Genomic DNA, 26,359 nt, shown 5'->3' on the forward strand with positions numbered 1-26,359 from the left:
AGGGCAACCCCTGATATCAATACAGGCTGGGGGATGAAGGGATTGAGATCAGCCCTGCGGAAAAGGACTTGGGGGTACTTGTGGACAAAAAGCTGGACATGAACTAGCAATGTGTGCTCACAGCCCAGAAAGCCAACCGTATCCTGGGCTGCATCAAAAGCAGTGTGACCAGCAGGTCAAGGGAGGTGATTCTGCCCCTCTACCCTGCTCTGGTGAGACCCCCCTGCAGCACTGCATCCAGCTCTGGAGCCTGCAGCAAAAGAAGGACATGGACCTGTTGGAGCGGGTCCAGAGGAGGGCACAGAAATGATCTGAGGGCTGGAGCACCTCTCCTATGAGGACAGGCTGAGAGAGTTGGGGTTGTTCAGCCTGGAGAAGAGAAGGCTGTTGGAGACCTTATTGCAGCTGTTCAGTACTTCAATGGGGAGGGGGACTACAGAAAAGATGGGGGCAACCTCATTAGCAAGGCCTCCTGTGACAGGACAAGGGTTAATAGTTTTAAACTAAAGGAGGGTAGATTTAGACTGGATATAAGGAAAATTTTTTACCGTGAGGGTGGTGAAACACTGGCACAGGTTGCCCAGAGGTGGTAGATGCCCCATCCCTGGAAATATTTGTCAGGCTGGACAGGGCTCTGAGCAACCTGATCTAGTTGAAGATGTCCTTGCTCCCTGCAGGGGGGTTGGACTAGGTGACCTCTAAAGGTGCCTTCCATCCCAAACCATCCTGTGATTCTAGGACTTAAAATTATTATTTTCTGCTATTCTTTTTTTACTTCACTTAATAGACTTTAAAACCTACTGAATGGAAATAAACTTCTGGGCCTAGCAGCATCAGTGTTCTTTCCCCAAGGCTCATTGATTCATTTAAATTTTGAAATATTTGTGAGTGGATCTTTTCCCTTTTTTTATTCTATAAGCAGTCACTGAATACACTTGACCAACTTAAATCATAAGAAAGAATGGTTAATGCACATCACTAATGGATTGTCAGCATGAGTTGAGAAACAATGTTTTTGTTATTAAGGCAAAGTTATGGGAAAAGGGGTTCATTGAAGGTAGTGTGAAGAAATTACAATTAATACTGATGTAGACTTGGTTCTGAAAACTGGAGGTGAATGTGAGAACTGTGGTGAGTCTGAAAGACTTGATAGAAGAAAGAAATTAAGAAGCTGAAGTCCTGTGGTTGTGTTCTAGTTTTGAACTGGAAGAATGAGGTGGTGTTGAAGAAAATAGAGGTCTCTTTTTTTTTTTTTTCCTTCCACTTGCTGTGGTAAAAATAGCCAGCTAATACTTTTGGAAGACAGCAAGGAATGATATTGCAGTGGTTAAGGGTTACTGATACTTGGGAGAGAGAGGGGTAGAGAGTATGTAGAGGATGTATAGGCTAGGAAGAGGCAGCCAGTGAACCTAGTGCTTTTGGCTTAGATGGCTGCTTACAGTATAAAGATTCCTAAGCTTTTGTCAGTGATGCTTTTACAGGTATGGTAATCTGTCCTGCTTACAAGTTAAGATCTGGTGTTTGCTGACAGGTAGCAATTATATAACTTAAGAAAAAACACAGGGAATATATTAAAAGCAGCTGAGGGTCTGGATGTAGCATTTGAGCTACCCACTGCTGCACTCTCCTTTTAAGAAGAGTTTAGCCATGTAACAATATAGTACAATGTCTTAAAATGGCTAAACATACAAAATAGTGCAGTAATAGTAAGTATCTGTTTAATATGCTGTTCTAGTACACCTGGCTGAAATTTCAGTAGTAATTTAAATGAGGAAAAGCTTAAGCCTTCTGCCTTGGATAAAAATCCTAGGTAGAATCAGTTTAGTAGTGGAAACAGCCAAATAACATCCTGATCTTTACTATGTGAGTCTCATCTCCCTTCTGAAGCTGTAATAAATGAAATCTCAATAGGAGTATTCTTTAATGAATATAATCTGTAATGTAATTTGAAATGCCAGGCAATAGCGTTGGTTAGAGGGTGTACTTGGACAAATCAATGATCCAAACATGAGTCCTGTTATTACAACACTATGATATACACAAGAATTTTTCTGACTTTTTCCTTTTTCTGCCCCAATTTTACAGAAAATCAGACATGGTACACTGACAGCATTTGGAAATAAACTTTGGCAATAAGATGGAAGCATAAATCTCAAGACTTTAAACCAAAACAGAAATGGCTCATGAGTATTGAAACAAGAGACTGAAGAGCCTCCAACACTTCCGTGTGAGCAGTGGAAAAGGAACAACTACCATGGTAACACTAATAACAGAAAAACTGCAGAACCAGAGCTTGGATGATCTGACGTGTAAAACATACAATATTAATCTGGTAAGGATCTACCAAAATAACATGTAATAAATGTGAAATGCAGATTAAAAGTAACTCAAAACTCCATAACAAATTCAAGAATGTAGATGAGCCAGAATTCAGCTGTGTAAGTTAGGACTGGTTTACAAGGTGGATGAGAGTTGTAAGGGGGCGGGAAAAAGTGAAACTTCAGTGTAGGGTTCTGCTTGAAATGATGCTTTCTTATTTTAATGATCTTTTTAAAACAAAGCTGTTAGGTTAAATAATTAGTATAAAGCCTGTTGTCTTCATAATATAAAGTGTGTTAATGACCGAAAAGAATTATCAAAACTTCTCGGGATTCCTTTTTCCCTAACAAAAAAATGCGAGAACTGATATGTGGTGAAGTCGTCTTTACTTTGTATAGCCAAGTGCTTGATACGACAACAGTATTTTATTACAAAAATCAGTGACCACCATGTAGGTAACTATCAGCACTGGGCAGAGGAATAGGTTATCAAGTTAATACAGCTGAACTGAATGTCAGGTTACTGACTATCAGACTGTTGTTGATGCTAGTAGATCTTTGCTCTATCAGTGTGTCACATGCTTGATGCTCTGAAAAGTTTTGTAATATTTACTGGGTTATTTTTCTGCTGGTTTAATCTGTGGGGCTGTAGTATGGTTCAAACATGCTATTCAGACACTAAGGAATCTCTCTTCACCTCACTTGTGAAATGAGATATTATCTGCCCAGAGTGAGTAATGCAAAATAGACTCCTGCCAATTTTGGGTGCCCCCCGAGACTATATTCTTTATGTAATGTACTATCCTTGTTTCGCTGACTTCAGTTGCAGTGGCACCCTTCTGTAGGTCAAACTTTAGGATACCAGTGGGATATAAAAAAAATTAACTTGGCTAAATGTTGAAGTATTGTTCAACTCTAGTTCTCCTATTTTAAAAAAAATATAATTCTAGAATTGAAACTGAAGCGTATGTAGTTACTTCAACAGTAAGGTTCTGCCTCTGTTGTAACTTGTACTTCAGTAGCTGAACCGCTTCCTTATTTCACAAGCCCAAACCATGTGAAGCATATCCTGAACGTGGTGGAGTTTGTGCACATGCACCTACAATTCTTGTGTGAAATGCTTGAGCCTTTGTCCAATATTTGTCCAATAAGGATGTCTAATAACAGATGTTAACCAAACGGTTTTATTTTTAACACTGACAGCTCCATTTAAAGCTCTTCTGATAAAGTACTTGTTTTTACTATCTTTACCTTAAATATGTTCTATTCCTGAAAGGCAGATATAAGGTCTTGGAATGATGTTGGCTCCCTTAGAAGTGCTTACTCAGCTTGCATTTATTTTGGCTAGCTTGATGAAGCACTTGGGGTATGCAGTTAGTAGGTGAATCTGCTGTATTCTTGAGCTGCTGAGCTCATCACTTGTAAATAAACTCTGGGCCTAGGTGTGAGCCAGTGATGACCTGTAACCAGTGGCAGCACTTGCCTCTAAACTTGTAGTGGTGTCTAGTAATTTCTAGGCTTTGAGGCACTAAAGCTTGCATAAATTTGGAAACCAAGGTGTTCTTTTACTGGTAGTCACTGTACTTTTGGACCAGAGACTTGTAAGAGCAGAGAAGGATGTATTACTGCTTTTACACTGATTTTGAGCAATTCTGAAATGGTCTTGCCTGCACCTTTCACTACTTGTGCTGGCACAAAGTTCTGTGGGACCATGTGGTAAATAATTTTGAGCTGATCGAGGATTAAGACTTTTCTTGCCTGGGTTAATGTTAACCCATATCAGTTTCATGATACCTTTCACAGTGTACCTGCACAAGTGCTTGTCTTGGGACAAGTAGATGAAATAGCTGGGGAAAAGCTAATCTGTAATATAGCTCATAAATGACAGTTATAAAAACAAACATATAGCCCTTTCAAAGCTATTTACCTTTCAGGTAGCTAAGCTGGGTATAAAGTCAACATGTATAGAACATAGTACACTCTTTCACTTGTGTAAGCTGTATGATAACCAAGTACCTTTCTTTACCTATTGCCTGAGTATGTTGTAAAACACTGGCTGTAGCTTCTTTACTGCTCTGTTGAATTACACCAGTTTGGAAGATTAGCATGGTCATTTATTTGGCCAGTACATGCTTGGTTATGTAGTACAGACTTGTGCTGCACCTGCCTTCATTGGGTTTCCTGTTGTAAAAGCAAGACGGTTGTCCTAAGCTCTTTATCTCAAGTGGGCACTGTAGCTCACAAGGTAGAACAGTATTGCTAGTTGGTTGACTCTACCTCACAACTGTGAACATACTATGGCTTTCATGAGTTGATGGCATCATTAAATCAAATAGCTGGTCTCTCTTTCCTTGAACAGAGATCTCTTGAATTTTCATCTTGAGGGTTTTTCTGTATGCTCTGGCTAAGCTTGGTTTTCTTGGTGTTCGTGTAGAAGCCACTATTTGTGAAGTAAGTGTGAGGTGCAAGACTTCAAGGTGTAGTATTAAGAAGTAAATCTGAGCATCTCCAGGCAAGTTTGTGGAAGGAAGAAGGTCTACAATAAGCCCCTTCTGTGCATATGTATTTTCATTATTTTTAATTTTTATTAAGCTGATTTGTGTTGGAAGTACTTAGAGTTGGGCTTACACATTTGGATGGAAATCTACTAGCTGAAAGACTTGAGGGCTGAGTTGAAGATGTGACTTAAATTAATCACTTTCTGAGTAAAGGTCAATGCTTCTTTTCACAACTCCCTATCTAGTCATACTTGGAGGATATTTGGTAGAGAAGTGGAGGTCTGGCATGGCCTATTGAAACAATGAATGTCACGTGTGTGGTGGTGCTTAAATTAGTACTTGAATAATAAATGCTAGCTTTCCTGTGGTTTGGGAAGAATGCTGATAAATTGGAGTAATTCAAATATACTTGGAAACTGGAAAAAATGCCTTGGAGTAAAGAAATCAATTTTAAAATTATGAAGACCAAGAAGTCATTGAGAGTAATGAGGAGGATAGCACAGGCTGAGAAGTTCTTAATGTAGTAGATTGGAGTCTATGTAGAAGAATAGCCAGAACTATTTTTGTTACAGTTGGGTTTTCGCTAGCAAAGACCACTTTTTAAATTAGTGATGTAAATTGCAATTCATTGTCAGTCTCACTTGTGTGCCTTTTCCATTTACTCAGTTCAAGACTAGGTGTCTTTTTAAGTGAATATTTTAATGAAAGAACAGCTGCTAAGACTCAGTAAACCAATTTAAACTTTCAGTGCTCTCCTAAATGTCATACCATACAATTCCTTTCCCTTTGAGCACAGTCTCTCCAAATGCACAGAAGAAGTTCTACTTTTGAACAAGCATTTCAAAACAGACCCCCTTTCTTGCATGAAGCAAACAGTTCCAACCTTAGGTGAAACTTGTAGTTTCATTGTTTTATGTGGCTCCATTTTAAAAATGTGCTTCCCCCTGCCCTGGAAACTTCTCAAGAGGCATCAGATCTTGGTGGGCGTTTTTAACATCTGTTCAAAAAGCAGTAGTTGGAAGATGGACGTGCATGACCTCCTGAGTTTCCTCTTAAGGAAAATGACCTTGTTGAATGATTTGGCCTTATTCTAAGGAAGACTTCCTTAGAATATAGAGGATAGCAGACTTCCTTGACAAGGATCTTAGCAATTGTAGTCTCTTCTCGAGTATAATCGTTAGAAAAGAGCTCTTCATTCAGGAAGCTACAGGTAGATTGTAGCACAAAGGGAGTGAATGGGGGAGGGTAAAGCATAGCCAACCCAGGAGAGCTGATAAACTGGTTCAGTGCTGTGTTACAGTAATATCTAGTGGGACTTATGCCATGTGATGTACAGATAAAAGGATCTTCCCTCCTATAAAAAAATTACAGCCTGATAGTCTACTAAAGTTTGGACTTCCAAACGTCATTAAAATATGCTACCAGAGAGTGATTAAGTATATTTAGTTTCAGTTATAGAAAGCCAAGTATATATCCTAAAGGAGATGCTTTACTTATTCTCCCCTTAGCCACCCTTTATTTCAGTGCCTTGAGCTTTTACTGTCCCTTTCCTGCATATGATGTCATGTGTGATGTTCTTTAGTGAGGGTTTTTGGTCTCAGTCTCCAAAGAATTAGCATTTTTGGTAACTTAGCAGGATTCTGTATAAATGATCGCTTAAGAGAGCAAGCTGTAGTTGTAATGTGTCTACTTTCTCATAGAACTGAGCACAGACTTTCCTAGAAGCTGAAAAGAAATAGCTATGAGGACAGGGTTGCTGTCTGCGTTAGAGAACATTGTGGTCATTCTCTGTAGTACATACAGTCTGTGTGTATGCGATCCCACTTTTTCCATGTCCCCCTTGAAAAATGCTTTCAGTGCTCTGCAGCTGTCAAAGATGTAGTAGTTAGTCGCTACCTGATGGATAAGGCTTTTTAAGGTGCATTAAAGTGTAGGTAACTAACTCAGGTATTTGTGAAGAGTACCTTATTAAAGATGTGTTTGGCTGAATACTGTTTATAAAAACTAAATAACAATCTAACTGCCGTGTGGGATTGTCCTTGAGGTTCTGTTCCTTCTAAGCATCCAAGATCTTAGCCTGTGTGACTAGTCTTTCAGGCATCCCTATTATGTTATGATTAAATCATTCATATTGCACTTTTCCACGTGGTTCAAGATACATTAACTTTAAGACTTCTTGACTTGGAATTTTGTTCCAAAAACATTTTCCTTAGCTATTATCTGACAGTTGAATAGGTCAGTATTGCGTTTCATTTGGGCAAAACTGGAGAGAGAGGAATTTGCTGAAAAAACCTTATCTTTAAGTTTCTTTAATTTGTTTGCTTTTCCTTCAGGAACAGCTGAACTATAACTAGTGTTATCTTAATGTGTTCTTGTGTTCTCTATGATAAACTTAGTAGCTGTTTAAACGATTGATACTAGTTTTTAAAATATGCATACTATAATAACTGGCAACTACAGTTAGGAAAAGCAAACTAGTAAAAGTGACTGCTGCTGTCATGTTGCAAACTTCAGATGGTTTGAATATGGCTAACTGCAAATCTGATGGAGATTCAAACTGGGAGTTCTGCTGTTAACCTCCTTTTAAAGGCTTCTTTAAGTAATAAATGCATCTACAGATGCAAATGTAAAGGAAAAATCAAACGGCTTGTCTCATATATGCAGACATTGATAAAAAATAAGATGAAAAATGATTGCTGTCCTATCCTTTCATCTGTTCCATTATTTCCTGCCTCTAAAACAATAACAGCAAGGGAATATTACCATAGCTTAGTGTTTGTATATTATATGTGGGGCTCAAGGACATAAAGTTGTCACTAGCACTCTATATGTTGCTGTACAGCAAGAAAAAAGGCTTTGTAGCCCAAGGATGTTTGTTTAAAAATTGACTTTGTATCTGGAAAGGAAGTGTATGTACAATGCTGTCTTCTTTGGCTATACACAAAAAACAATGTTCATGTTCACATAGTGTGTTGCTCTCTTTTTAAACCAATCTTCCTCTCCATCCTGAGGTGGTGATGGGGGAATAAATAATGGCCCTAGGGCTCTGATGGAGCCTTCGCTGTTTATTTATAATGCTTTTTAGGAGTCTGGATGGTAAGCTCTATTCCTTGTCTGAGAAATCTAGACCCTTTAAGAATGCCTTTGTAGTAATATTTTCTAGGTAAAATTAGTTAAAAACAGAAAACACTCTGCATACAAGCTTCCAGGCTTAATCATAAACTCTGAAGCCCTTTAAGCATGGTTTCTACATTGAGTAGTGAACCATCACCAATAAACTGATTTCAAGAGCTGTCAGCCTGAAAAAGATGATAGGATGATAGATGATAGATAGGAAATATTTTTGAATGGCTTTTGTAACTTAAGAAATAAGAAAACATTTTGCTACATCTTTTCTTAAGAAACTGTAAAATATGGGTAAATCCTGATTTGGGCAATGTTCATTCTGGGGACCGTTAAGAGTTTGTACATTTAATTTAGACAGGAATCTGTCTTGTAGTTTAAGGTGAAGTGTGTTGCTTTTTACCCTTAAGATTGAAAATGGAAACCCAGTTGTCAGACTAATTTCTTCTCCACTGAAATGAGAATTAGCTCAAAGCTTTTTCATTAAGGGTGAATTATCACTCTTAAGTTTGCAGTTTATTCACATGGGGTATTGTTGCAACTCTTGAAATAGTTTGATACTTAGCAATATATCGGGAAACGTTGCAAGTAGTTAGGTGCCGGAGGTTTTATTTAGAAAGACCAGCTGTTCAGGAATTTTTCTTCAAGATACCCAGCAAAACCCCGTCCTTCTAAAGACATTGTGAAATGCACATATAAGGAAACTGAAAACTGCATGCCGTTTCCTTGAGGTGTATGCTCTTTCACGCAGTTAAAACTTTTTTTCTGATTGATTTCAGTACTCATCTGAGAAGCTGAATAGAAGTGGCAGCTTGTTCCCTTTTGAAATCAACGGTAAGTTCTTCGGAAACCTTAGCTGCGTTTTAGTGAGGTAATTGGTATAGCAAGCAGCCTTTCTTTTGTAAATAAGGTGAGGGGGATGGAGCATACTGTTGTAGAGCCTGCTGGTTTAAGCTGGTCTTTGAACAATACTGGGAATAGCTGGTTGTTAGTTTTGTACTTGTGATCTGCTTTGCATAGTAAAAGCCCTTGTAACACTCTGGTTCAATATCTGCTGTGGTGTACAGAAGCACAGCGATTCTGTTTTTCATGCTAAACATCTCTTCAGGTTCCTCAGCTAGCAGAAAGCTCTCACAGCTTTACACACCTTCTTACATACTTTGCCAGACAGAATATCCAGCATGATGCAAACCGTAAGTTGAAGTCCAGTGCCTTCATGCAAGTGTTACTTGCCTTTTTCCCCCCCTTGGTCCTATTAGAATAAGAGTAAGTTGTACCTAGCAAAAATAAAAATGCCACTTACTGATATGTAAACTTTTTACCGCTTTAAGGGATGAGCTCAAAATTTTGCATGTTCTGTTGTGTCTTTAAACAAGGAGGATTTTTATTTGCTCAGTGGGAGTTGCCATAAAATGTGAATCTTGGTTTGTGTGAGGTTTCAAAGGGCAATGGTATTTTATCTTAAATACCACTATCACGTAAACAATTAAAACATGTGCAACTCTTGACTTTGGTGTTTTACAGTAAACTTTAAACCGATCTCCCAGCCTGGGAGAAAGCTTCTGAAGGATTTTTAAAAATCAGGCCAGTCGTAGCTAGCAAATTGTCCTACAGTAGATGCTAGGAGTTTCAAACACTATCTGGTTCCCATTGTGTTGGCTATTTTACTTCCATTGAATTATGGATGGTCCCTGCCTTGAAGAGCTTACATGCTTAAGGCAAAGCACAGTATGTGGTTGTACCCATCTGAAAGAATGGAGGAGGAAGGACAGAGGAATTCTAATAAAACATGTTGTTTGAATAGGCCAGCTGTCTGCACAGTTAAATGATTTTGAGACAATAGGGTGTTCTTTAAATAAGATCCAAATAAACAGGATAATCCATGACATACTTTGGGCAGGGAACATGAACAACTATTTGGGTTTGCAACTTCTAAAGTTACTCAGCAAATCTTTTATCTGTTGATTACTCTAAAATTTAGTTTAGACAGCCAACTATAAGAATCTACAAGTATTTAATGTTTAGGCTATATCTAGGTCCTTAAAATAAGTGTGGGGGGGAAAACTTGGTATTTTAAATATCCTTTTTTAAAGCTGGGAGAAGTGAAACTTACTTGGCTAATTGGTTTAAATTCGCAAATTTCCTAACCAAGCATGAAGCACTGTTAACTGGCCAACAGTTTTGCTGCTTTTCAATTTGCAAATCCAAAGTCTGCTGTAGTTCTTCTTACACTTCATTGTATAATGTGGAGGAACAGCTGTAAAATGTGCAGAATGTTCTCAAAGAAACGCTTCACAAAAGAGTGAGAGGCTTCAGTGGCAGACTGCTTTTAACCCAGTATTGCCACTTCAGATGAGAAGTTGTGCACTCTGGGTTATGTCTGTATTCACAGTAATACTTGCAGGAGGTTCTTAAGGGATGCTCTATTTTATGCATTGAATTAAGATTTTTTCCTACACTTTGTTTTCTTTTTTTTTTTTGCTCAATCTTTAGTCTGATTTAACTTTTTACTGTTTCTAATTTAAACTAAAGCTTTTCACACCGCAGAATGTGAGCCCTCATCTATTTGAAACTTTTCTTTAGTAAGGTATTTCTAATAGAAAAGTATAAAAGCCAAATGGACAGCAGTCTATGAAGAGATTATGCTGCTCTTCTAAATAAAAAAATCCCTGGTGGGTTCTCACATTACTTGTTAATCCAATTTGGTTGTACTTTAGGTTGTTCACTGCTACAGGTTTTAACTGTGATATATGCTGTGCACTAGGAAGCAGGTAAGGAATGTGTCCCTATTGCTTTCTATGAAACAGTGCTGTAATCTTTCAAGATACAGGAAGAAGCATTAACAAGGTACATGTATACTGGAATGCCTGGATTGGCTCCTGAAATAATTTGATCTTTCTGTTTTTGTAATTTTCTACCTTTTAAAATGGCTATGTAACTATAGTGTGAAATCTTGATTAAGAGCTGGTATCTGTGGCTCATCCTTCTAAGCTTGAGTTTGATTCATGGTTTAAAACAAATTGTCGACTTCCTTTGCATCTTTCACCTGTATCTTTCTTTTGTTTTCAGAAGAGAGTCCTTGGAAAGCTTTAAATGGGGGTTGCCCAATCCAGACTGACACAACAAGGAATTCAGCTTACCCTTTTGCAGTGTGCCCATTCAGCACCGGCACTACCAGTAATGGTAGTCTGCAGTGGCAGCAGGAATCTTCGAGTACATCTATGGTGTCAGGATGGATAAGCGAATTAAACCTTAATGAAAACTCGGGTCAACCCTTAGCACCACCAACGAAACGCCATTGTAGGTCCCTCTCTGAGCCAGATGAGCTGGCTCGCTGTCGGTCACCGTGGAAGCCTGGCAATTCAAAGGTTTGGACTCCTGTGTCAAAGAGACGGTGTAATAGTGGTGGTAGTGCTACCTTGCAACGCTGCAACAGTCATGGAAGTGCAACCTTACAGAGAAGCACAAGTATCAGTCTGCCACAAAACATACTGTCACTAAATAATGTCTTCACTATCACCAGCTTCAACACATCACCTGTACCCAGACCTTCCTCTGCCAGCAGCGGGTTTGTGGACAGTAGCGAGGGCAGCACAAGCTCGAGTACCCGCTGGAATTCTGGAGGCCCTTGTGACTTTAACCCAAGGCGCCGCCTCTCCCTCTCCCAGGAGCACATCACCGAGACAGGAAATCTCTTGCCTTCAGCCAACAGCACTCCCACCTCCACACCTGAGCTCAGCCGGCGTCAGGGCTTGTTGAGATGCCGCTCTCAGCCTTGTGTTCTGAATGAAAAGAAAAGCCGGCTAAAGCGCAGACGGGAGGAGGATGTACGATGGAACAGACCATCGTTAGACTTTTTTAAAATGACACGGGTGAGATTTTCCTTTCCTCAGTGTGTGAAGGGAACTCTTGCAGAAAGGCTATTTCTAGATAAACTGAACTAATTTGTAGTTACAGATTTGCTTGTGTTCTTGTACTGATAAGTATAACCTTCAGCAGTATAGCAGGCTTCTTACACTTACCAGTGCTATACCCTCTAGCAACTAACTTACTTTTTGCTACCAAAGCCCAGTTCTTGAAGTCCAATCTGTGTGATAGAGTACAAAGAGCTATAAAAAGATGCTTGAAGCAGAGGCCAAAGGAAAATGGCTTCATTTTAAAATGCAAGGAAGCCGTGGGGAAGGGTAGCAAAAAGTTATGCCTCTGTGTTCCCAGAGAACAGCATGTAATGATTTAAGTCATCTCGGTGCAGATCTGTTTGGTTAAGCCTCCCTTTAGAGTTTGAGTAATTCCATAAAGCTAAGTAAGAGCAAGCAAACCCCTATATAAATGAATTAACTGAAGAAACTGCTAATAAGCAGTCAGAAACAGAAATAGTGTTCTAATATGGCAACTGCAGGTGCTTGGAGAGATGTTTTACTCCAGTTACTCCAAATTCTACTTCCTTCATGTGAGAGTAAAGGTGCTGATTTAAAAACTGGTAAACTTCAGTTCATGCCTATACTCTGCATGTAACACAAATGCACGTGTACAGCTTGCTTTTTCAAAGCTTCTGTGACCACAGAGGCAACTGCTGCAATCTAAACCTGAAGATGATAACTTAGCTTCTGTAGATGTAAAATTGAGTCTTACATTATGGTTGGAGAACACTTTATGCTTGTGAGAATATAACACTACTGTCTTCAGTAGATACCAGACTTGGGAGGTTTGTGTGAGTAGATCTGAGTAGCGGGGAGGAGGCAGTTTGCAGAAGTAGCAGTAAAACTGTAAGGAAAGGAAATAGTTCTGCACCAGTGTCCCTGCATTTGATGCACTGTGTAAAAGAAAAGCTGAACAGAATGGGATGCTGGCTAAAGTGTCCGGTCTGTGGTACCTTAGTATTAGTAGGCTTTAGAAATGCATGGGAAAAATACTAGTAAGATATTGGAACTGAACTGTCTACTATGGGACGTCCACTGAGTTAACTAGTTTATGTCCACTTTGCTTAGCAAAAAGTCTGTATGATGGCATCTGTCCTTCTCTAATAACTTTGACACAACTTAGTTTAAAAGATTTTCTTTAAAAATATGAATTTTTTTATGAAGCTGTGGGGTAGGTAATTGGTTGGCAAGCCATACAGAATCATGTGTTTTGCTTATCAACAAGGTTGGTAACCAGTTCTGTTCTAGATGTGACTAGACACGGTTCTGAGTTTTGGTTAAGATGCATATTTACTAGTTAGAAAAATAGGTAAGATCTGATTAGCTGTGTTAATCACTGAGATTAGCTTCCTAATCTACTCCAGAAATATTAGTGGATTTACCTTTTAATGGCCCGTGTGGTCTAACACAGGTTTTTCCTATTGAAACTGAATGTAAAATGGAAAACCTTCTTTTTTGACTAGAGTTGCTGTTTGCATTCTTCAGGCTCTAGAGGTGAGATGCAATATTTCAGATTGGCAGAATAGTTTCAGTTGTTCAGATGTTATACCTTCTAAGTATAATCCATATAATAGTGTGTATGGAGGAGACCTAATATAGCCCATGTCTGTAGAAAGTTTCTTGGCTATGTAGATCTGCTGCTGAATTGAAGAGTGCATGAGACTAATATTCAGCCGGTCTTGATCACTTTTTTCCTGCAAGACCTATTTTAAAATTATGTTTTCGTAAGCTGAGTAGTTCATGCAACAAAGTTCATTCTACAGCGTCAAGGCCTGATGGGTTTTTTCCAGCTGTTTCAGTAGAATCTTCCTATAAAGATACTACTGTGTATTTAATCAAAGGTACAAAGTATAGTTTGTAAACACATCAGATTCCAAACATGCTAAACTTCAATGAAAACATCTGTTTAAAAACTAAGCAAGTACTGAAAACATTTGAAGTAAAAAAACCAAGTTTTCAAGACATAGTAGGTTTTTTCAGAATGGCAGCTTGCTTACCCATTACATCGTTAGAAGTCATATTTCTTCATAGCCTACCTTATCCCCATTCCCCAAATCCTGGCAGATGTATATGCTTTAAAACTTACAGCGTGGTCTTAAACTTGTCTCTCTAAACTTAAACAAAATTACTGCTTTGCAAGAATATTATAAGCTAATACTACAGAAGACTTGTTTTGAAGTGTCATACAAGGAGATGTGGATGTGTCCTATATCTGCATATAGCTCAGTGAAGATCAGGACTACGATGAGGGGAAGTTCAGTAAGACCTCTCTTTCATGTATCTTGATGGCTCCTTATTGTTTCCAGAAATACTTTTTCTGTGATTTCAAATTCACTTCTAAGTCAGTTTATGAAAGACCTGTATTGAAAACAAGAGCTTTTAAGGATTTTTGTTCATAGCTCTACTGCAAATATTTTGACGTCCTCAAATCTTAAAGCTTTACTTATCAAATAGTTGCTCAAAACCAGGCCAGTAATTAGATAATTAGTATTGCTTGTGGAGAACTTAACTCATGGATGACCGTGTTATGATAGATCTGAAGGTCCTGGGAAGGGAGAGTTCCTGCTCTGTATTGTGGGTGTATATTGGAGCAACAGCTGCATGAAGATAGGAGTTCTGGGTCTGCAGCCATTTCTGCCAAGGCTCTGGAGTCCTGAGAGGTGGTGTTGAAACACCTGCCAAAGTTGCTCAAGGTCTCTCAGCTAGGAATTCTCTCAAATTAATATTGAAAAATAAATCATTTAGTTTGATAAATCTGAAGCAAGTGCTATTGTATCTCAGTGAAGGTCTTGAATAGCTGTGTTTGGGTGAACTTTAAAGGGAGAAGGGGGCGAACAGTGTTCTTTTGTGGGGTTTGGTTTTTGCATTAGTGACTGTGTTTTGCTAGCTGAGTTCTAGAAAACATGCTTGGTTGCTGCTTCAGTCCCTACTAATTTGCTAAATATAAATGCTAGAAGATCAAAAGTCTGATTCTGAAAGCAGAGTTCCTATTGTCATTGCTTTTTAAGCTTAGTGTAGGGTGAGTAAATTCAGATTATTAATCTGTCTTTATAATCTATCCTTAGTTTCTGTACTTGTTCATGGCTTGTTCCTTCCACCGTTGCCTCTTAATAGTCTAATATGTGTCCTGATTTAAAAAGAAATTGGGCAGCTCTTAACACCATAAGCTGTTTCTTCCAATATGCTTTGATTTTATTTTCTTCCACAGATCTTCATACTGTGCTTCACTGTACTCCCCCTCTTCTATATTTTATGCCCTGTTGGAAAAGAATATGCCATATCTTCAATTCTCATGGAAAACACTACATTAATATTCAGTAAAATTAGTAATTAATGTATGTAGAAATAGAAACAATCAGGCAGACTGCTGTACACCACTGTTTAGCTGTCGTGTAGTGCTAAATTCTGGAAGGATCTTTTTCTGGACTTGAAGCTGAAAGTACAGACTTGTGAAACTTCAGACCTTCTAGAACATGAGGACAGCTGTAAAAACATGTGGAAAAGACTGTAGAAAAACAAAATATGATAGCTGTTTTCAGGCCCTGAGGACTCAAAATTACTTTCTCTTCAGTTATGTATGCAAGAATAACTGTATGAGTTGTAGAAGAGCAGAACACAGTATCTATGACTACTTGGTATTTGTTCACAATCACCCAAATAAGAAGCTGGCTCCAATGAGGAGTGTTGGCCTTCCTTCACTGCAGCAGGAATCTGATCACCCTGGTACTTCAAGATGACTCTGTATGGCAAAGAGCCTCTTCTGCAGCTAATAAGCTCTATCACAGAGGCTGCCACAGAGTAACAGTGGCGTTCAGACTGGTAACTGCAGTAGGAGGTTAGAACTGTTACATTACTAAAGACTTCTTCCACCCCAGAAAAGCGCTGAGCTCTTTCAAATGTTCTGCTTCAGTCCTGAGGTGTGACAAGTAAAGAACAGCCAAGAGGTTGCACATGTTTTTCAGTGTGTAAGCAAGTTTTATTGTGACCGTAATATTTAATTCTGTTTCAGATCAAACAGCACACTGCAGTTTGAAGTCCTTCTGGTGTTTAACATTCTTGTGCTATTCTTCACTCATTGGTGTGGCATGGCAGTGCCCCCCAAAAAATATCTTGGTGTCATGCTTTAAAAAAAAAACAAACAAAACCCCCCAAAAATAACCCAGCAAACTCCTCTAACATGTTATCTGAAGTGGTCTTCGGTCTGTTTAAATAGCTAATACAAAACAGCTGCCTTAATCCAAGTAAGGAGTAGTTGCAACTATTCGGTGCTACGGTATCTCATGTGTTAACTTTGGACTAGATAAGACAACACAAATTCTAAGGGTCTCTAAACATTGAATAACTTAGGGTCTGAAATAGATTTCCTAGTGCAGGGTGCTTCTGCCTTCTTAGAAATGCTTTAAAGTCATCTGGATTTCATATTAGTGGATTTTCTTCATACTGAGAAGGATCCCAAGTGCCACACCAGGTCAGGCCAAACTCTGCGTAGCCTGGCACCCTGCCTGACAGAACGGCTGCTTTGAGGCATGCGGGAACAATGAATGTGCAATGTGATACTTCCTCCAGCATGACGGCCTGGCTTCTGCCAGTGTGCATTTTGGGGCCTTCAAAGTGTGCATCAGTGGTTCAAACTCTGGTAACCACAAATAGATTATCAACAGAAAATAGGTCTGTTTTTTAACCTGTTGTCTTGGACCTCCACAATATTCCACAACAGTTCAATTTTTGTAAACTGTTCATCATCACCTTATCCAAACACCTGAATGCTTGACTGACTTTCTTTCTTGGAGTTAAGGTCTTCAATTAGCAAAACACTTCGGTAGCTTTGATCCTAAAAGTAAATTGAGCTTAAACTGTCTCTGCTTTATGATTATTGACTTTATGCTTCAGGTCACAGTGATGTAGTGGCTTGTAGATCTACGTAGCAAGGAGGACATCTCTCAGGAGATAGCATCTGAGTCAGACTTGTTAACTCTGGCCAAACAGCAAGGCTAATGTCACGTAGGTATGAGGGTAAGCAGAGGGACTAGTTGATAGTGATTTCCACAACAGTTTAAAATGCACTCAAAATAGGGATGAATAGTGGGGGTGGATAAATTTCCCTGAAGGGTGTGATGAGGAGGTGGTATCTTGTGAAGGGCAGAACACGAGTGCTGCAACTGAGCTTCGATCAGATGACTGCTACTTTTCCTGGAGAGACTTTCTTGGTAACTCCTGATTTCACTTGTGGAATCTCTGCATCCACATGAATTTTGCTTTGTGAGGGCCGGTTTGCAGAAGCCAATGTGGATAGATACAAGGGTGAGATATCATAGATAATTAAATAATGACAAAACCAGGGTAACAAACTTGTGATTGCTCTCTGAGAACTATTAAGCGTTCATTTTATTTTGTTGCTCTCTGAAGTCGCTGTAGTGGTCAGTATGTGGACAGGTAGGTGACTTACCCATGCTGTGGCCTCACTAAGTTGAAACAAAATAAGCTCTGAAGCATTCTCCTTGGTTATTTGAATTCTTGCTATCTAGAAAATTCCCAGGTATGCCCTGTTAGGTATAGTTACAGAAGATTTGTTCGCTTTGATTATGCTACAACAAAGTGGATTAGTGTTCCCATGCTGTACACAGTGTCACTGCTATAAGTAGAATTCAAGCATGGACATGGAAAAGACAGTGTTACACATGAGTAGTGTGGTGAAATAGCTGCCTCTGCCTTGTGTTAGGCTTTCTCACAGGCTGCTGTTTCAGCCTGTGTAAGGTAAAAAAGATGATATCGTCCCTTACAATGCTAGCAGGGTAACCTGTGAGCCAAGCCTGGGCTGGCTGAAGTATGTTAAATACTGGCTCATGAAGTTCGTTCAGATTGTGTTCTCTAAATAGTAAGCATGTTGCTTTCAATAGCCTGATGCTTATGTAAAGCTTGTCTCTTACAGCCCTCTGTCAAAATGGGAACAAACAGATTATTTGGGGTAGATGTATTTTTTGCTTGTGGATACTGTTAAGTCAGCAAAGGCTGTTCTCTGCCTAGCACGCTGCACTTCTGTGGTGTGATTCGGGGAGAAATATTTAACACAATTTCAGGTCTTAATCACTTAAGCTCATGTGCTACTCTTGCAGGAAGATGTAGTACAGCATCTCTTGGTAAGAATATAGGTCTGATTTTTTTTTCTACCTGTGGATGACACTTTGCAATTCAGTGATGCATTGATGTGCACTGCTGCTTCTCAGATAAGGTAGATGGCAGATGTATGTATGGGGCTATCTTCTGCTTCAGGGTGCCCTTGATGCCCTTGGATTTTGGAACATGGTTTGTGGAAAGTACAGTAAAGATGAGCTATATGAAGTGAAGGGTTGGGCTGGGGTTGACTGGAATCAATAAAATGGTAGCAAATGTAAATGTGCAACATAATTTATTAGTAGTTTTGCTTTGTATAACATTAAGAAGCAAGAACAGCTGTGAATGAAGCAACTGAGCCAGGGACAGAATTTTGGTTCTTGTTTGAAAATTTAATACCTGTTCCTAGGGGAGCCTTTACTTCACACTTGAAAAATAGAGCTAATCCTGGCCTACCTTTGCTTTGAAAAAACAGTTCTGGGGCCTTTTTTCTTCCCATGGTAGTAATTTCTATAAGTGATCATAAAATAAGAAAGTAAAAGATAAGATTACTTGTATTTCAAAAGACATGAAGTAATTTAAGCTCAGTGGTCAATGGTCTTGTTCAAAGGAATGGAGCTGGGTATCAAAATTGTCCAGCTAAGTAAATCAGTGTTAGATCCACTTTGTGTAATTCTAGGTACAAACTTAACTTGTAGCCAAAGAGAAATAGTCAGCAATGGACCTCAAGGAGAATGTTTCTACTGCTTGCCTATACAATGTACCCCTGTGTTGAAGAGGCCAAAGACTTCAGCACTTCAAGATTCTAAGTGTGTTTTCTTTAAGGCCAAACTTATGACTTGGAGGACAAATGTCTGAAAATGGAAATGGATACAGTAAGATACTTGCAGGTTTTTCTAAACTTCAGAAGAGTAAAAATAGGCTACTGCCTGTAGGATTTTGGAGAATGGAATGCAAGTTGACTTTGATCTGCTAGAGGTTAGTCAAGCTATTTACTCATTGCAAATGAGTTTAGAAGCTGAAAAATTGCTGAGATCAGGAAGAACCTCCCTTGAAAGAGGAATAGGATGTGGAAGGTTGGAACAGTTTCCCCAGATGCCTGCTCTTCTGTGGCATTTATGAAAGGGAGAGACTTTCTGAGTAAACGTCAGTGATGACCGGTGACAGTCCCAGCACCACTGTCATGGGTGAGACAACACAGATATCCTTTAACTCTTTGCACCTGTCTCTGGATAACAGATGTCTGGTAAACTTCCAAGTATTTTTGACTTGGATTGTAGGTTAAATTGGCCTCAAAGTTGAGCAATATGCATCTACTAGTGATTATGCCTCCTATATCCTCAAATTAAATGAAAAATGATGTACAGTAGTTTGAGTTGAAATTTGTGTGGGTGATTATTTGTTTGGCTTACTATCAATCTGTAAAAACCAATTGTGGAAATTATGGGTGAGGAAAGATGTTTTAAATCATCCTGTCTAAATCTCTGCGTGATTACTTCCCACAATATATATATTTCTAGTATTTGGTCCGCTGTAGCCTTTTAAATGCCTTCAGGGATGTGGTTTTCTTAGTAGATAAAGAACCGTTTTGTGGGAAGCAAAGGCTTAAGCTATAAAACACATTTGAACTCACTTAAGATAGTGGCGCATATCTTTGGGTCTCTTTCCTACTGTTGTAACAGATAATACTTTATGGAAATAAAAGTAGTTTTACTACTTAAATGAAGCTTCCTGATCCCTGGGTTAATGAAAACATATGAGCTTTCTTAGACTCCAAATAGTATTTGAAAGCAACCTCTGCAGAAGTGGGAGGAGGGATAGCAGATATTAAGTATGGTGTCTAGAGACTAGGAGTTTGTCCAGTTTTTTCTGGTTTGTGAAAATGATAGGAATTATTGTGCTTTTTGTCTGGCATTTTTCAGGAGAATTAGAGGAATTACACATGAGCAGTTGTTCTTACTGTAAGAAATAAGTCAAGGGCTTATGGCTTCTTGCAGAGCTCTCTGAGAACTCAAGTAGGACCAGCTAAAGTGTTGAGCTAGATCACCTTTTCCAGTCAAACATTTAGACTATTCATTTAACTAATAGCTATGTCTCTTAATAATTTAAAGCTCTTCAGAGTACTCCAGTAAAATAGGTTAATCAAAATGAATATCTTGTAGAAAGTGATGAAGCTTTTCAGTCATCTTAAGTTTTATTTACTCTTCTTTGTGAAGTTACACAGATGCTGCTTCCTACGTTGAAGTTCTTATGTTTAAAAAAAAAAAAAGCAACTGCTGTTTTCAAAACTTAAAAAGGCAAAAAAAAATTATTCCTTAACCTGTATTGCATCAGAACAAAAAGCCTGGCTTCCTGTGGTCTGCAGTGAAGATGTACATAACTAACAAGTGGACTTAAATTCCAAACATATCTTAAAAATCCCAACCAAACCAACTCAACTTTATTCTGTTATATATCCATAGTGGGGAGCCTTATACAGGGGAGTGTTTAGTTCAAATGGTGTTTTCCTTCTCAAACAAGCTGCTTGGGGAATCTTGACATAGAAAAGCAGTGCTGACTTCTGACTTGAGGAAAGCAAGCCATTCCCTCTGCTAGTGCTGTGCCTCCACTCAGGGTGTGATATGTTGGGTCTGTTCAGCTAGGAATTTGTTCCCATATTTGAATTCATGTAGCTTAAATATACCTGTACTTTTGTTAGCGTCTTTCTAAACTTAATCATGTGTAGCATGTAGTGCTTGTCTTTTGCTGTGTCCATTGCTGGAGCAGGACCTGCTTAAATAGCAGTAGTATTTTCAGGGGGTGTTAAACTATTTTTATGGAGTATGCATTTGTGGTGTAAGTAGTGTCTTAAGTCTAAAGACAGCTTTTTAGCCTTGTTAGAAATCTGTATTTTACACTGACAATCAGTTATGAATTTGGTTTTTTGTCATTTCAGACATCATCGTTCTGAACCTAAATAGATGAACTGCACATCTGTTGTGTGAAAATAATGTAGGAAGTCTCTAAATTTTTCTATTTCAGGAGTGACTTTGTTAACATCAGTTAAAAGGCTGATCTATAATTACGTAGTTATTATTAACACTGCAGTGTTTGAAAACTGATGTTTGTTTTCTATAAGCAGGGTTACCGTTATCCCTTCCCAGATGGCTTTTAATATGAACTGTTTGAAAACCTTAATTTACTTTTTTAAATCTGGGTATCATGCTGAACTAACAAAGCAATGCAACAACACTTAAGTTTTAACTTTTAATAAGTTTAGGCACTGTACCAGGTGAAATCAGAATTACTTTTGTACAAAGAGCGGAGTCCTTCACTAAAATGTGTGTGGCAGCATTGCCTAAAGACAACCTTTTTGCCATGATTAAAGGGCAGGTTGGGGAGCAAGTGCTGGGAGCTTTTACTGTTGATGGGGAGGTGCTTAGGCTGAAGCATGGGGTTTAGTTCTTTAATGTGCTGTGATGAATTCTTGTGGAAGTGAGAAAAGAGTCTAGGTTCCTAAAATGAAGTAAGATATTAGATTAGATTATACCATTCTTCTAGGGGGATATAAACGTTATGTAAATCTTTCCAAAACTTAGCTACAAGAAAGGCAGGTCAGGTTACAACTTAACCTGACAATGAATTTCATAAGGCTTAGGATACCAGATGGTGCTCTGGTGCGTAGCTACTGAACTGACTTGTCTGAGCTTTTCGTGTAAAACTTGTGGGCTTTATCCAAGTCCATATAAGTAACATGTAACTCAGTTCAGAATTGGGGGGGGGAAGTGCTGTGGATTTAATTTTAGAGACACTGTCCTGTGGAATTAACTTTCTTTTTGAATGGTCAGTTTGAACTTCTGTGCTTGCAATACGCGCAGTTGATTGTGTAAGCTGTAAGGGTTTCCTGGCAGAACAATGCTAACTTAAGAGCGCAGTTATTACAAAAGCAAGATGTGGGAGACTTTATTTAGCAGCAGACTGGATTGATGATCCTCTTTGCTTGGTATGATACATGTTGAGTCCAACAAATTAAACTGGGAAGGATGCCGGGTTTTTGTTTTCAGCATTTCTGTTTTTTCCTTAAACCAATCTTATGAAGTAAAAACATATCTGATAGCATTTGATGTGTTATGTCAATTTCTTGAACTTTACAGTTCAGTTAGCTATACAGTTCAATACTGCTGAAAAAGTACATGCTTAAATACGAAATAAGATGTTGAAACTGTACTTGTCAACTTCTTCCAAATTATTTTTGAACCTGGCATATAATTGAGAATTAGACTTCGCCCTCCCCCATTCAACAAGTGCTTATTGGGAACTTCAATTAATTTTTTCCAAAAAGTTATCTAGAGAAAAACTGTTAAACCAGTTTTTCCTTCTTCTGAATTACAGGTCCTACTTCATCACTTGCTTTAGTTTTCCTTCTGTTTGTCTTGTTATGTAGATGTGCTAACTTAATCATTTTCACATCCACTCTTGTGTAGCTTTAAGTTTGGGTTCTCCAGACACTTGCATTCTTATGTTTGTTTTAATTATGTTATTAGGCAAATGCCAGTATGCAAGGCATTGGTGATAATGTATTATCTTCTCAAAAGCTATGCTTTCCTGTGATCAACCTGTAGTATGCTAGTGTTGTACAGTCATTTTAACCTACTTTGAAATTATGGGGGGTTTGGTTATAGAAACCACTTCAGTATTTGTTTTTCCCCTTCCTCACTCCCCTTGCCACCCCTGTGGTTTGAGTTTTGTGTGAGGAGAACTCAGAGGAAGGGAAGCTGAATTCCATTTCCTTGTTTTCCTCTTTTGAATACAATGGTGATTACAATGTCTGTATGAAACAGGCAATATTTTAGAAATAATGTTTTGTCTCAAAGCAAGTGAGTCATCTTCTGACTGCCAAGCTTCAGAATAGGACTGTCCTTAAGAACTTTCCATATGAGGAAGTAATGAGACTTGTGGGACAGCTAATGATAACTAGTGTCCTGCTCCTGCTAAGCTTCAGCATCTGACAGGTATTTTGTCTCTTTGTGGGATAATGTGGAGAAACACTTTCTACCCAGTTTATAACTTGATCTAATATATGAAGCCTTAAATGCCAACGCTTTATTTTGTGGTACAAAAGCAATGGGAATTGTTCTCAGGGTTACCTGTTGGGATTCTTTTGTTCACTTAGTTCTTGTGGGTTTATTCTAGGGCACCAGAGATCAGCTCAATCTATTAAAAAAAAAAAATCATTGCTAGAGTTTGGGAGACAAGTGATGTATTTTGCCTGTATTGTTGTGCATGTAATACTAGCTTCATTTTATTTAGGTGAGCAGAAGTATCCTTGATATATTAAAGATTATTTTAAACTTAAAATTAGAATTAGGCTCACCTAATTATTTTTGAGATTATTCACTTTATGTAGCTTTAGCTTAGTTTAAGAGTATTACAAATAATTACTTCAGCAAGTTAGAAGTTTCCAGTTGGCAGTGTTAGGCTTTTGAGTAGCCTGGGGGGTGCTTAACCATCAGAGCTCACACTTTCTATTAAACAGGAGAGTCCAGTAGCACTTCATAGCTCTACTGATCATGAGTGGTCTTCTGAATCCATGCTACGTCAGTGCATCTGCTGCTGTTCACGTATAGCTCTGTGGCTGGTATAAAACTAGTGTAATTCCTTGATAGTCTTATGTTACTGATGAAGATGTTTTGACACCGAAGCTGTTAATTTTCCAAGGAGCAGCCATTTTGAGAAGGAAGGCCTTTCAGAATAGGTGTCTGGGTGTCTTAGAGTAGGAAAGTTTTTCCTAAGGCAGCTCAAGGGCACATGTGAGGCTTGTTGTGTAGGCTCAGACTTAGGGGAGCAGATGTTTCAGGCAGGACCAGCAGATGCTGTTCAGCCTCTACCAGGCTTGAATTTGAACTTGCTCTTATTTTTCCTAATCCTGTTTATTAAAACAGGCCCAGTAAACTGAGACTTGTTTTACTGTGGTGTCAGTACAAATACCTGAGGATGAACCTACAGTTTGACAAGTTGTTGGAGATAATGCTAGTCTTAAATTTGGTGCTTTCACCTCTTCCTGCCACAAGCAAAATTAATTACTTAGATTGAAAAAAAAAAGAGGGGGGGATTGCTGCCTATCTAGGGCTCCATTTCAGATGCGTCAGAGCTTGGATAATCCGGATTGTGTAATTCCCCCCTTCATTATGAGAAAAAGTTCCTTTACCTATAGCTCTAATTGCTAATTAATGAAGTCCTTAATTTAGTTACAAATAGCTTTTTAGGTTGAGCAATATTAGAGGGCAACATTTTTTCCAATCTTACGCCTTAAATGATCTTGCTGACAAGAACAGGCTTTTTCCATACTGAAACATAACTGCTGACTATGTTCCAAAGCAGAGTTGTACAGGTCACAACAAACTTTGAAAAAGTGGCCTTGTGGTTTTTAACTGCTATTTTTCAAAGACAGATTACTGGCTTTCTTAACTTGAATATTTTTTTACAGAATCACAGAATCTGTGATCTGTGCCTGAAGGGGTTTGACATGTGGTTTCAAAAGACTCTAGTCTTTCCCTCTTACTGTTGAATCTGGATGCTATTCTGCCCAACTGTGTTCTGAAAAAAACCAAAACCAACTAATAAGGTAGGTACTTGAACAGCTCCTTCAGGAACAGGCCTTGAGAAAGCAGATGTAAGCCTTTTTCTTCTAGGATGAATCTTACACGGTACAAACCTAAAATATGAAACTGTGCTACCGGGAATCAACAGTTTTGTCAAATGGCAGTTAAGCATCCTTACAAAATACATGTCTGTTTGTATTGGAAACTGGCAAGCCAGCATGATGTCTCCTGACTCATTCCTCATGGTCTAAAGACTTTTTTCTTCCTAAGTGTTGCTGGCTTTTCCCATTATGGATCTGTGTGTGTCTGCATGTGCTTATGTTTTATAAAAAAGTTATGAACTATCATTTGCTGCTGCAAGTTCTCTTTCCTTTGGAGGGGGGATAACAGAAGTGAATGTTGGAAGCAGGAATAATTCTTATTACTGTGTGAGATCAGGGCATGTGCTGAATTAAGTAGTTTACACAGCTTGCCATTCTTCGGGTTCTGCTTCTTGTATATTACTGTTCTGCAAGTCCCTTTTGGCTTTGCTGAGTTATCTTTGTCGCTCTGCCTTGCTTTGCTCCTTTCTGTTTAGGGATTTTTCAAGTTCTTTGGTCTGGTGTCAAAATCCTGTTTAGATTCCCTTATAGAGAATAAACTGTCCAGAAAACCAGCTGTGCCTCCTGGTGCTGAGCATGGCTAAATCCTGCTCCGTTTTCACTGTGGCAGTAAGAAAGATCTTATATCTTCCACCAGAAAGATCCAGTAGAATTGAGTTCTCTTCAGTCATGCCACCACACAGAACAGCAGCAGGCGGTAGTATCCGCAGTTCTTACATTAACACACAGAGCTGACCTTGGGCTACTGTAGAAGCAGCCTTATGCAAGTTACTGAAATGTTCCCAGGCTAGCTAGGCTTGGGATTTAGTGACCCTGACATTTGCCAAGTGACTCAAGTGTAGCCATAACATGTTAGAGGGCTGGGCCTGAGAGTATCAAGCAGCTGTGAAGCCATGTGAACTCCCTCAAGATTCCCACCCGCAATTCCCTCCTGGACACTACTGTTGTAACAAGAGGGTCATCCTTCCAGTGTCCAAACTGCCTTGAATGTGATTGACTTTATTGAAATGTGATCATTATTCACTGAAACAGTACTCATTATGGTTTATACCTGTACTTTTAGAAAACCAATTTCCACAGTGATTGTGGTTCTGAATCTTTAACATTACCATATTAAACTGTAATCCACTAAGCATGGTTCTGGCTTTTTCTGTCTTAGTGCGTATTCTGAAAAACATTAAGATCTCTGGGGAGCCACGGCACAAGTATCACAATTAGGATGTGTGGCACAGCCAGCCACCAGATAATGGTGGCAAAAGAGCTTCCCAAAAGTTCTGTTCCCAAACAGAATTTGGGAATATCTTTTGGTTTTGTTTTTCTTTACCACTGTCAGCAGTTTGACAATCCAGAAGTTAGTGCCTTAAAGCTATGGGTTAAAAAAAGCATAATTCTTTTGCTTCAGGAGGGGTTGCTGGCATTTGAGGGGGGAAGGAAGGAGTCTGCCCTCCACAACCTTTTCAGTTTATGCTCTAAGTCTATAAATAGCTCTCAATGCCTGTCTCTTCCAATTATTATTTCCCCAAGCAGTGCTATTTGTAAAACTGATGTTCTTGATGCCCTTTGGCTTCTAACATCTTAAGCATAAATAGTATTTCTTCAGGTACAAGTCACTGATAAATGCTGGATCTTCTACCTTGAATGTTCCTCGCACACCTGTAAATAACTTTGGTTCAGACTCCTGTTCTCCAGAGTAGTGAAAGAACCAGT

The 26,359-nt window shown here is 38.9% G+C and overlaps 1 protein-coding gene across 7 annotated transcripts in view; it reads left to right on the plus strand.

Moving 5' to 3' along the window:
• Window positions 1–26,359, plus strand: part of FAM53A (family with sequence similarity 53 member A) — a 70,909-nt gene that overhangs the window by 21,745 nt on the left and 22,805 nt on the right. For 5 of the 7 annotated variants that reach the window (XM_075092083.1, XM_075092079.1, XM_075092080.1 and 2 more), the window contains exons 2-4: window positions 2,086–2,332; window positions 8,719–8,773; window positions 11,009–11,811. In XM_075092083.1, the coding sequence (XP_074948184.1) occupies window positions 2,255–2,332; window positions 8,719–8,773; window positions 11,009–11,811 (936 nt within the window). In that variant the 5' untranslated portion in view covers window positions 2,086–2,254. The remainder of the gene's footprint in view (window positions 1–2,085; window positions 2,333–8,718; window positions 8,774–11,008; window positions 11,812–26,359) is intronic. The other 2 variants (XM_075092084.1, XM_075092085.1) reach the window with 1 other exon arrangement.

This window comes from Phalacrocorax aristotelis, chromosome 4 (assembly GCF_949628215.1).
Source record: "Phalacrocorax aristotelis chromosome 4, bGulAri2.1, whole genome shotgun sequence".
Taxonomy (NCBI): domain Eukaryota; kingdom Metazoa; phylum Chordata; class Aves; order Suliformes; family Phalacrocoracidae; genus Phalacrocorax; species Phalacrocorax aristotelis.